The sequence below is a fragment of the Epinephelus moara genome, chromosome 5 (genome assembly GCF_006386435.1).
Source record: "Epinephelus moara isolate mb chromosome 5, YSFRI_EMoa_1.0, whole genome shotgun sequence".
Taxonomy (NCBI): domain Eukaryota; kingdom Metazoa; phylum Chordata; class Actinopteri; order Perciformes; family Serranidae; genus Epinephelus; species Epinephelus moara.
Window position 1 is genome coordinate 7,822,347 of NC_065510.1, and position 12,029 is coordinate 7,834,375.

The 12,029-nt window shown below is 41.0% G+C and overlaps 1 protein-coding gene across 3 annotated transcripts in view; it reads left to right on the forward strand.

Annotated features, from left to right (window-relative positions):
• pvalb7 (parvalbumin 7) overlaps positions 1–11,880 on the forward strand; it is a 57,224-nt gene extending 45,344 nt beyond the window's left edge. The window contains exons 2-6 of one of the 3 annotated variants that reach the window (XM_050043350.1): positions 4,482–4,507; positions 9,445–9,513; positions 9,745–9,874; positions 10,918–11,027; positions 11,264–11,878. In XM_050043350.1, coding sequence (XP_049899307.1) covers positions 9,453–9,513; positions 9,745–9,874; positions 10,918–11,027; positions 11,264–11,289 — 327 coding nt within the window. In that variant the 5' untranslated portion in view covers positions 4,482–4,507; positions 9,445–9,452 and the 3' untranslated portion in view covers positions 11,290–11,878. Of the gene's footprint in view, positions 1–4,481; positions 4,508–9,444; positions 9,514–9,744; positions 9,875–10,917; positions 11,028–11,263 lie in introns of all 3 variants that reach the window. The other 2 variants (XM_050043351.1, XM_050043349.1) reach the window with 2 other exon arrangements.
• Positions 11,881–12,029: the final 149 nt, after the last annotated feature.

The following is a 12,029-nucleotide window of genomic DNA, read 5'->3' on the forward strand; positions in this document are numbered from 1 at the left end:
GGCAGAGAGGCCCCAGAACAGAGCCATACCACCAAATATAATACTGGAAATGGAAATAAAGTTTTTTTGACTAAAGTGTTCCTGACTGAAGTTGCATATCTCCTCTTATTGTAGACTAAAGTGTTCCTGACTGAAGTTGCATATCTCCTCTTATTGTAGAGGCTGACTGCCCTCCTGCACCTTCAGCCCCTAGCATGGAGCTAACACATCTTGTCATTCTTGAACACACAAAGACAAGACTGACATCAACCTCCATCAAAACTCTCATTACAACAGCAAAGATGCTGACCCACAAAATACCAAAGTATGACCAAGTACAAATTAAGGGTTACACTAAAAAGTTGTGAACTTAGGAGTCCTCACTGTACACACACACATCTGATATCCTAATGCACTACAGAGGCTCCTGTCAGTACAGTGACTGGGTTCCCTCAAGTTTATTTTTAGGGTCTATATTTGCTAATCTTTGGGTGAGTAGACGAGGGATACCCCAGTGATATCAGTGCACCACACACACACACACACACACACGTACACACACACACGCACACAGCTGCTTGTATCTACCCCTGCCATGATTTAATGCTCCACCTGTTGCTGAATAGCAAGACAGTCATTAAATACACATTTAATTTGTCTCTCTCTCTTTCTCTGTCACTTCCTTTACCCCTCTATTTTCAATTTGACCTGTGGAAAACTCAGTGTATCTTATATCTATTAATGCATCTATTGTCTCTTTTTCCATTTAAGGGTTACTTTGTTATTTTACACTTTAGTATGTCTGCTTATACCATGAGCACAAAAGCAATATAAGGCTTTAAGATTCCCTCTGTCCCCTCCACCCTACACTTTGTTTACTCTGCTCTCCAGTGTTAATATCATCGTTACCCCGTCATTATCCCCATTATTTCTCCGCCAGTCTCCAGTCTTGTCCTTGACAAACTCTTGGCCTTCCTCTTCTCGTTCATTGCCTCATTTACATTAACCCATCCATATGTATGTCTGCTTCTCTCCATCTTCCTCTCTTGACCCTTTCGCACCACTACAAATTTCTTCAGAGTGTTGTCCTCAGCACCACGCCCCACCCCTCCCTCGTCCTTCTGCAATGCTGAAAGGTGATGATGATTGGTAATTCAGTAGAGAGGAGAAAGCCAAGAGTCTCAGGGCAGAGAACAGAGGGTCAGCACAGGACATGAAGAGACAGACAGATAAGTATTGTTTATGCATAAGGCAGTTGAGCACTGTTCAAAGACAGTATAATAGGGACATGATCTCTGAAAAGTGGTCAACCCTAAATGCCAGAATAAATGTTGGTGCAGTGGTTTAGAATTGTCGCTTCACAGCAAGAGGGTTCCTGGTTCAAACCCGGGATGGGAATTTGGTCAATAGAAAACAGTAAGGGCGCCTGGTGGTCTAATGGTCAAGATGCATACTACATAATGGGCACGTCCACACGTTTGTTCCAGCCTGGGACCTTTGTTGCACATCATACTCCTCTCTTTCCCTATTTCTCTTTTCTCACTTTCAACTGTCAAACAAAAGACAAAATGCAAGCTGTAGTGCTGTAACTAAAAGCCTAATTCAAAGGATTATTAGCTCATACTAACTTAAAGGCTTTAAATAATATCAGTATCAACATACAAAAGCTCTTCTCACAACATAAAGTCTACTTAAGGCTAAACTGCCCGCTTGTTTAACTGGCTGCGGCTTTGTAACAGCTCAAGAGGCTCTCATACATGCAGCTACCATAAATTAATTCCTCTCTTTGCCTTGACTGGCAGAAGGGAAGGAGATGGCCTCTTACATCACTCAATAAAAGATAAGCAAATGAGAGAGAGGAGGGAAGAAAGAGAGAGGAAGAGACAGAGGAGTCACACAAGCTGTCAGGATCCTGACTGAATACAGATTGATAAGTGATAAGGAGATATGGATGCAGAGAAAGAGCAGCAAATTTGTTGTTTGATACGGGGAGAGGAAAGTGGAAGGGAAGGAGATGTGAAGGAGAGATTAGGAAAGTAATGGACAGAGCTGAGCAAAGAGATGACAGGAGAGATACTGGGAGAAAGGAATTAGAGAGTGGAGGTTGTTTGGGGTAAAAGGGAGATGGGGACATAAAACTTTAGCATGGCTTTCTTTGAGGGGAGTCAGAATCCCAGCCCATGTGGTGAAAGTACTTTGCTCCCTTAAGCTGTACAAGTTCAAGATCGGCACATTTGTGAGTAAGAAATCCGACTTTTGTAAAAGGGCTGAAGATGTGTGAGTTAGGCTCTTGGTATGTGGGATTTTTGTGTGCTACAGAATGATCTCTCATGTAAAACTGCAGCAGGTTTTTTTGACCACATGGGGGCAGAACGCCACTACAGCCTAAAACTTAGACTCTGTGAGTTTATCACTACAAGTTTATGACACATTTCATCCATTGCTCATATCAGAAAATTGATTAATGGAGCTTTAAGCAAAAGGAAGCATTGTTACCCACAATTTTAGAACACCAATATCAGTTCTTACATAAACGTGTTGCTTTTTTAATTCAAAGGCTAGGATGAAAACTAATTGTTAATGTTCCCCATGTATTCCTTATTTATATTTCCTCATCATCTATAATTCTTTTGATTTTATTCAATTTATCCAATGAGTTCTTGTCATGTATTAGTTTAGGAGTAGTCTCGTTCACCAGACCTTTCTCAAGAAAAGAAAGGTCTGGCTGGGCCGACTCTCACTTTAAGATTGGAGAAAAAAAAAACACCCCGGCTGCTTGTATTTCTTTCAACCAATCACAGTCGTTCTGGGCGGTGCCACAGCAACGGTGCGCTTGCAAAAATATTGCCGGGGGGAAACAGGTTTTGGTGTAACACGCCCACAAAAATATCGCCTACAGAACGCGAACCATGGCAGAAAAATGGCTACATCCCCGCAAGATCAAACACCACAAAAGTTAGTAAAGGACGTGTTGAAAACGGTTGAAAACTGCTACACAACCGGAGGTGGTAGGGCGGGACTTCAGCGGGTGGCTCGTTCCGCCCAATGAGAGGCTGATCTATGCAGCGAACTTCCGCCCATTCAGACTAGTTTAGGAGGGACCCAAATGCAGAGCAGCAGACAGGTTGGAGATTTCACAAAAAGCAAGCATTAATAAAGCTGATAAAAAAAAATAATCCAAAACAAGCAGATAACTGAAAGTGCAAAAGAAAGAAGAACCAAAGCTAAACTGAACGGGTATAATATGACAAACTCAGGGAAGAAACCCAAACAGAAGACAAGGCACCAGGCTGGAAACCGAGCAGGGAACGAGACCAAGAACACAGGGATGAACACAGACGAACTAACAAGGAACGAAGGGAAACACACAGGTATATATACACAGAAACTAATCACAAGAACGAGACACAGCTGGAGTAGGAGGACACGCGCAAAAGGAGGGAAATGGAGATTGGCTTACAACAAGGGTGTGGTGGGAACACTAGGGTGGAGCAAACAAGACTAACACAGAACAGGTGTGAAGGGAAGACTCTGGGAACAGGGACGGACTAACGAGACTGAAGGACTAACGAGACTGGTTGAAGACAGACAGGTGTGATAGAAAGCAGGCGGGAAAACACACAAAGACAGGAAGTAAAACCAGACACGACTCATTAGGAGAGAATTACAAAATAAAACAGGAAACAGATTAAACATGAATTAATAACATAAAATAAGGAAGAACACAAACAGAAAACCCCAAAACAAAGTCCACAAGATAACAAAAACCAGGATCATGACAGTTTTAGGAGGAGACTCCACCTCTCATGGACATGTATAGACATGCATGTATATGTATGTTAATCTCTACAATATATTTTGATGTGCAAACAAAAAAATCTAAAAATAAAAAAGGTTAAATTCTTATAAATCATATTTTTCATCTCCTTATTTGTTAATAATTGGGCAGGAAAAGTAGCAGAACAAGACTGCAACGGCAGCACAGCACTGTCAGACTGCAACTTCAATATTTCCCCCTCATTTTTAAACTTCTGCAAAACAGTGGCAGCTGTGGCAGTGTGAGGACCCGTGCTTTATAACAAGATGATAAATCAAAGCAGATAGGAGTAAAAGTGATAGATGTGTGTGGACACAAAAGAGGGTCACGCGGGGAGAGAGAGAAGACCTGGGTGGAGATAAGTTCTGGGGGAACAGTCAGATAAAGTGGTATTATTAATAGGTCTGTGTGTGATTTGTAAGCGCTGCAGAGAAAGCGATCGCACTCCAGGGCCAACGGTGTGTGCCTTGTGTCTTGACAACCAACCCGCCTTTCTCAAAATAGAGAGAATACTGAGTGGTGGGGATGTGGTGGGGTGCGGGGGTATATGGAGTAAGTGTGTATTATGTTTGGAGGCAGCTATAAAAGTGTCCTCCCTCCCAACTTCTTACCTCCATCTCCAACCCTTGTCTCTTGTCTCTTCTCTCTCCATCACCTCTCCTCTTGCCCTCTCTCTGTCTCTCAGGTGCACTCATCCACCCCTTCATTCAGGTAAGAGATAACACAAATATTAAATGTTGCAGCAGAGAATAGTTATTTGAAAAGATGTCAGAGGCGCTTTCATCACTGGCAACAATGAGCCATAAGCTATTGTGAACAGAAAAATGAAATACAATGATTGCTGATGTTATCTGTGACAAGCAGGTATGCTGCAATTGAATGAAATACCTACCTTTAGTGGTTGTATGAATAATTAAGTCGGAGAGAAACACGATAATAAAATATTTTGTAGCTGTAGAGTTTGTAGCAGGAGTGCCTCTGGATATGCCTTTGGGTTAATGCTCTGCTTGAAGCAAAACTGACTCAGAAAATCCATCAGAGGCATTGTGAATGTAAGTTCAGCCAGGATTATAAAAACATGGATTGGATAAAACTGTAATTAATAAAATACTGAAAATAACTATTAAAAAACATTACAAGTGTCACAACTTCATAAAATATTGGAGTGCCATCATTCTTAAGTGTTTGGTTTAGACTGTTTCTTTATTCCCAATATACTCAAACTTAATGAGACAGTTACAATCAAAAATACATATTTTTCCTCTTACCTGTAGTGCTGTTCATCAGTCTAGATTGTTTTGGTGTGAGTTGCAGAGTGTTGGAGATATCGGCCGTAGAGATGTCTGCCTTCTCTCCGATAAAATAAATCTAGATGGCACTCAACTTGTGGTACTTAAAGCGCCAAAAAACACATTTGAAAAACTATGTTTTATGTAGAAACTACTGTCTTTTCCCGAACCACCCCCGCCAACCATATCACCGTGCATATGCTCATGACAGTGCGGGATGTAATGATTAAGGGGGTCATCCTCTGCTGATGTTAGCTAGCTCAGTGGTGCTAGGTGAGCTAACAGTAGATGCACGCTTTCTTCCTCACAGTGATACTGTTGGCCAGCCTATTGTCACTCCAAACTCGTTGAATACTGCCACTTTGTCAATGATGTTGGCATCAGATACACAGAGGCAACTTTCACACAGTATGACACACACCGGGTGTGTTGCTCTAAGTTTATTTTCAAAAAGACTCTATGCATGTATTGAGCAGAAACTGTACATTTGCTGTAAACATGGAAGTGTGTTTTGAAAAGACACGATGTATGTAAGGGGCGTAAATTGACACGCCATCCCTGAACATCCCAAACAGATGCAGGAGGGTACCTTGCACATCATATTTGGACGTGTGGGTTAACAAACAAAGCGGCAGTAGCCTATTTAATGAGTATTTGATTGGCAGGAGTAGTTCTGTAAAAATGAAAATAGTTCCTACATAAAACTGTTCACCATAAGGTCTGTGGATTATCTTGAGTAACCGCTTCATCATTTTTGGAAAGAGAGACATCACTGTTGAGTTTTTCAAATGTATTTCTTTGGCACTTTGAGCACTACAAAGCCAAGTGCCATCTAGTTCCATTATATAGAAGAGAAGGCAGACATCTCTACAGCAGATTATCTCCAACACTCAGCAACTCAAACTAAAACAATTTAGACTGATAAACAGCTCTACTTTTTATTTGTGGATGAACTGTCCGATTAAAGAAAGAGACGACAACCCACGTAAATGCACTGTCAAAATGAACGTGACAGCTTCCAAAGTCATCAATAGTGGCAGCTAAATACTTTCCTGATATCTGTTCAAAATAGTTTCAGCCTGTCTGTTTGGCCAGTCAGAGCCGCTCTTTGATTTTCTACATGATCAGACAAGTTCTCTTACTTCTTTTCTAGTGTAACCAAGCCCTTGGTGCCTAAAAAACATGGATGTTCTGTCTGTTTTGGTTTGCTGTTTATCTTTCACGTCTCATATCCCCTGCACACAGCAATGTGTTACTTCCGTTTTGTTTTGTTTTTTCTGCAGACGCCTGTATCAAATGAACAGTAATGTCAGGAGCAGGTGTTGGTCTAATGGGGGCTTTCTTGGCTCATGTGTCACCTTGAACAGGTGTTTATGTTCAGTGCCATGGCACAGTAGCCAGGATTGTAAGTACAGTAGTTAATAGTAATGCATATTCTGGACATTTGTCATTGTTGTTACTATTTTGGCTGGGCCCCTCTTGGAAAAAGGGCCTAGATGCTTAATGAGACATAAAATATACTTTATAAATTATACATTTACTGTGCCATGACACACTGCTGACTGAGTTGTCACAAATCTTTTAAGCACAGAGATTGTCCTGTGCTGGTGTTCTCAAATACAGTTGACCAGCTCTTGTTGCAAATGTTGCAAATGCAGAACTTAAGTTTACAAGTGACATGTAATTTCTGTTGTTTCTTTACGGCACACTAACAGCCAATAACTGACTTTAAATCTCCAGTGAAAGTAATCTGATCTATAAACATGCTATGGTGTTAAAATAAAACCTCACTCATCGATCCCAGCAGTCATATTTGTTCACTGCAGGACAGATCGTGTCTGCACTGTAATTTTTTACAATTTAAGCTACACTGAGATAAAAGGGATGGGTTCAAGGACACTTAGGACTCGGCTGCAGTAAAGGGTGTAAAGTGAAGCTTTGGCCTTTTGATCACAGCACAGTTTCTTTCACCACAGCAATTAAATGCATTCTCAAAGTCGAAGCAGTTGAGAAAGAATGTGTGAACTATACAATTTACATTTGGCTAAAGGAATGATGTCAGACACACCAGAGCTCTCTGTCAAGGTTTGTTATTGATGGATAAAAGTTGAGATTATGTGTCTAAACACCCTTTCAAAAACCAATCTGAGACATATTTAGCGGGTGACTTCAAGGCTTTATATTTAAGACATTATCTAACAGGTGGAACAAACCACAGACGGATGATCACTAATGGGCTTTAGCTGCCAAAAAATGTACACACATGACAGGAGAGCAAGTTGAGAAGAACTCAGTTTGACAGAATGGAGGAGGATGGCTCTGTCCTTTGGTCAGGGAGGGTAAAACATTTTATGGGGGTCAGACAGCTCAACCTGCAGAGGGACTATCAAAACCACTCCACTGGGGCTCTGTAGGTCTCATGTCCACGGCACTGTGTGGCAGCGGAAACGCAGACACGAGGTCTCACAAAGATAATATACACAAGGGAGCCCAGTTCTCTTATAGGCACAAACACACTGATCAAACATTTGTCTTGACAACTCGACACTTGTTGCCAGTGCTCTCAACTGACAAACAAGAACCCCAAGAGCCTTCAGCTCAGGTCTGACACCTACTGGTATCTACGGAGTACTGCAACTGAGGGACATAATGACAATTTTTCCATCCTTTGGGGAAACATGACTTGGCAGAGCTTTAAAAACATAGTAGTCGCACACATCCAAAAACCCTTTAAGGCAGGTGCTAGACAAAAAGAGTAGCAATAAACAACATTAAAAAAAGATCCGTACACTGCAGCTCCCTTATGTGCAGTTTATTGGCTCATACACAAGTGACGTTTCAAGCTGAATGCTCTTCTTCAGACAGAGCCTTTACACTCTTTTTAGCAACATCCAGCTTTACGTTTATGCTATGCACATAGCCCAGACCCCCACTGTGAACACTGTCCCCTCAGTGTCACCCTTGACCCATACACCTTTCATCCTATTTAAAATTAAATTATCTGTGCACCATAGTGCACCATAACCCTACTGGATAATTTGCATTTCATTTTGCACTACTTGCACTTTGTCTACCTACATGAATATATAATATTTACAGTATAAAAAGGTCCAACATTTTTATTTAAGTTATTGATTATAAGTAATGTATATTGTTGGTAAGTATTATTTCTTGGTGTTTATCTCCTCTTAAATGCTCTTAGCTACTCTAAATGAAATATTTCCCCTAGGATTAATAAAGTGCTCTATATTAGGGGTTAACTGTCCTAACGTCTTGTGTTTTCCTTCCATCATACAATGCATAATTGACATAGAATATACATAAAAATCAGGAAAACTTCCACATATGACAAGCAAAGCTACGTGTTATATATACGGTACATACTGAGTACTCAGGAGTCACAAATTTGCACTATTCAGTGCGCATTTGAATGTGATACCACATAGTTTAATGAGACATTTAACATTCATGCTGCAGTTTGCATATTAATATTAATGTGGCTGGACATGCAGATTTGATGTCATCCATGTCTGTGTGATGCTATTGCTTTACATGATGTTCTTGTCTCTAATGTTTCATGTGCTCATGTTATACAGCCTCTTACAGCATAGGTGAAGTCAGCTGTTCCCTGTATTTCCAAAACACTGCATTTTCCCATTTGTAAGTTGGAGGCAAAGACCAGTTACAGCCCGGCAAGTTGTGAAATCCTCCAGTCAAATGTGCTAATGTCTTGTGTTAATGTATAAATAGGACAGTGTCTGTCCAACAGTCAGATGCAAGGAGGCAGAAAGTAAAAGAAGTTTAAGGATCTATGATTACATCTAAAAAGTTTTTAAACAGGAGAATTCACATGAATAAAGACGTAAATTATTTGTGTGCTTGTGTGTTTGTGTATAATGTAGTGGTGTGTATGTGTACAATTGAGATATCTATGTTCCCTTAGTGTATGCCAGACAGTTTTTATGCTCACGTCTTAAATTCTAGACTATGGCCTTGGGTTGTCTCTCCAGTTTTGCCAAGCTCCACTGAGACTGTCTTTTGAATGCCTGAATGTCCACCAGGGTCAAAATCCTCTTTGTGTGTGTTTGTGTGTGTCCTCTCCAACTAATAGACTATATTCACTCCCTATCATCTATCCCTTGAGTGTCGCTGTGCTATTCCTTTAGCTCATTTTCTAACAGCTAATATGTTCTCAAACACTTGCACACACAGTGTTGACAGTTTTAGCTGCTCTACTCTTGAGCTCCCATTTTGGCGGATGTCTGCAGTTAACCCTTTGAAAAATTGTTCTTTTATTTCTCACCTGTTATGTGCTCACTGTCCCTCTCTTTCTCTTTATCTCTCTGTCCCTCTCTCCAGTTGACAAAATGTCGATGACAGATCTGTTGAAAGCTGAGGAGATCAAGAAAGCTCTTGAAGCCTTTGCAGGTCTGTAACAGTCGTGGAGCCGACATGGTATTCTCAGCAGAAACAGGCCTACAAAGTTCAAGAAGTTAGCTTTGGATACTGACAAATGCACACACATTTTTATCTTTTCAAACCAGTATCTAGACGACTGGCTCTGTGTGTTTGCAAAATATTTCAAACTGGTTAATGTAAAAGTGGAATTTTAAGAGCTGTTAGATGTTCAGTCTCTACCTTCTGTCTTGCCTTTTGTAGCAGAAACATTTGACCCTAAAAAGTTCTTTGAAATGGTGGGAATGAGGGCCATGTCAGCTGAAAACGTCAAGAAGGTCTTCAAGGTTCTGGATGTGGACGGTAGTGGCTTCATAGAAGAGGAGGAGCTCAAGTGAGAAAGTCACACAGACACAATAACACATGATACACAAAACAGCCCAGTCGCAAGACAAAAATGTTGGCATTGTATATTTCTGGAAACCATGAAGATGTTACATTTGCACACATCAACATTTTTAAAGCTGACTTTGTCATCAGAAGGGGGAGGAGATGGTGAATGGTGTGTACCCTAAGCATGATGCATCCCAAGCTGCAGGCCGCTATTAAAGACCAACAAAACCAGTCGTGTTTCAGCGAGTCATGGCCGTGTTTAGACTAATGGCTCTGTAGACTCTAAACGTAGGTGTTTTGTAGTGACCTGTCACTGTGTTTTCATCGGCTTTTGAGACTCCAGACGTGGGTGTTTTGCAGCGACCACCCGGTGTGTTTCTATCTGCCATTTAAGCTCTAAACATGGGTGTTTTGTAGCTACCTATCTGTGTGTTTCCACTGGCTTTTTAGACTCCAAATGTAAATGTTTTGTAGCAACCTGTCACTGTGTTTTCATCAGCTTTTGAGACTCCAAATATGGGTGTTTTGTAGCGACCCATCAGGGTGTTTCCATTGGCTTTTTAGATTCCAAATGTAGATGTTTTATAGCGACCTGTCACTGTGTTTCTATCAGCTTTTTAGGCTCCAGACATGGGTGTTTTATAGTGACCCGTCACTGTGTTTCTATCAGCTTTTTAGACTCCAGACGTGGGTGTTTTATAGCGACCCCTCACTATGTTTCTATCGGCTTTTTAGACTCCAGACGTGGGTGTTTTATAGTGACCTGTCACTGTGTTTTTATCGGCTTTTTAGGCTTCAGACGTGGGTGTTTTATAGCCACCTGTCAGCGAGGATAGTGCCACAAAAAGCAGTTGTTTTTTTTTTTTTAACCAACACATTGCTGCTTTTCCTGCCGGGACTATGCCCCTAATATATCTGTGGTTTGCAGAAATGTACAATGCCAACATTTTTTCTTGGCTTACACAAAAAGAAAGCTGCCTTCCCAATGGTTGTAATTGTTCATTAATAGTTCTACTTTTCTGCTACATTCTGTACTTTCCTCAGGTTTGTACTGAAGGGCTTTTCCGCGGAGGGCAGAGATCTGACCGACTCTGAGACATCAGCATTCCTCAAAGCCGCAGACAAAGATGGAGACGGCAAGATCGGCATTGATGGTGAGAAAACAGAGGAACACTGTGAAGTATTCTAAAGTTTATTATAAAATATAAAAGCGTAGAAGGTAGAGGAGGTAGAGATTGACAAGTGTACAAGTTAGCATGGAGGCTAAAGGTGGGTTACTGTCGCGCTTCACATCCTGCCTCAGTGAGAAATCCGACCCAGTCTTATCCGTTAAGATGTAGGTCAGTAGAGCTTATCTCATCACTTATGCAAGTGTTTTCTTTTTTTCCAGAGTTTGAGGCCATGGTGCATGAGTAGGGGATAGATGAACACCCCCCTTCTTCTTCCTCCTCCTCTTTGTCCCTGCATTCATATTTTGTAACTGCCACCTTCAAACTCCTCTCACCTTCGTCGGGACCCCACACATGGAGTCAGACCAGGCCTGCTCTCTACAAACTACTGCAGAGGCAGGCCAACAGGGCGTTACCATGAGGAGAAACATACAGGCATAACAGGCACCAGTTTCATCTTTTCATTTTTTATATATATTTAATCGCACATGCTGTATGGGTTTCTGAATCATTCATAATGATTTCATGAAGATAGTTTGTGGTCTAAAACAGGTGGTGGTACTTTAGTGCTGTAGATGGTGTAGATGTTATAAAGACTTCTTAAATCTTAATTTCCTTCCTTTGTGTATTTCAGGTTGTGCATTTTGTCTGATTGATTTTACTTCTAGATGTTCACATATCAGTGCACTTTCCTCCCACTCCTCTTCCTCATCCACCTTCCTTCACCTCACCTCCTCTCCTCTATCCCCTCCTCCTCCACACTCCCTGCCTCCAATCAGATGATGTAGTGAATAAAATGATATATAAGGAGAGCTGTGAAGACAGAAAAGATATGAGTAAGAAATGATAATAAAAAACTTGAGTAATAACTGTCTCTTTACTTATTGTTACTCACAGTGGACACAAAACTTTAAACTCACAAAACATAACATTGCAAAACATGTCAATCACAGGGTAGTTAAGAGGATTACAAATTTACAATCATAG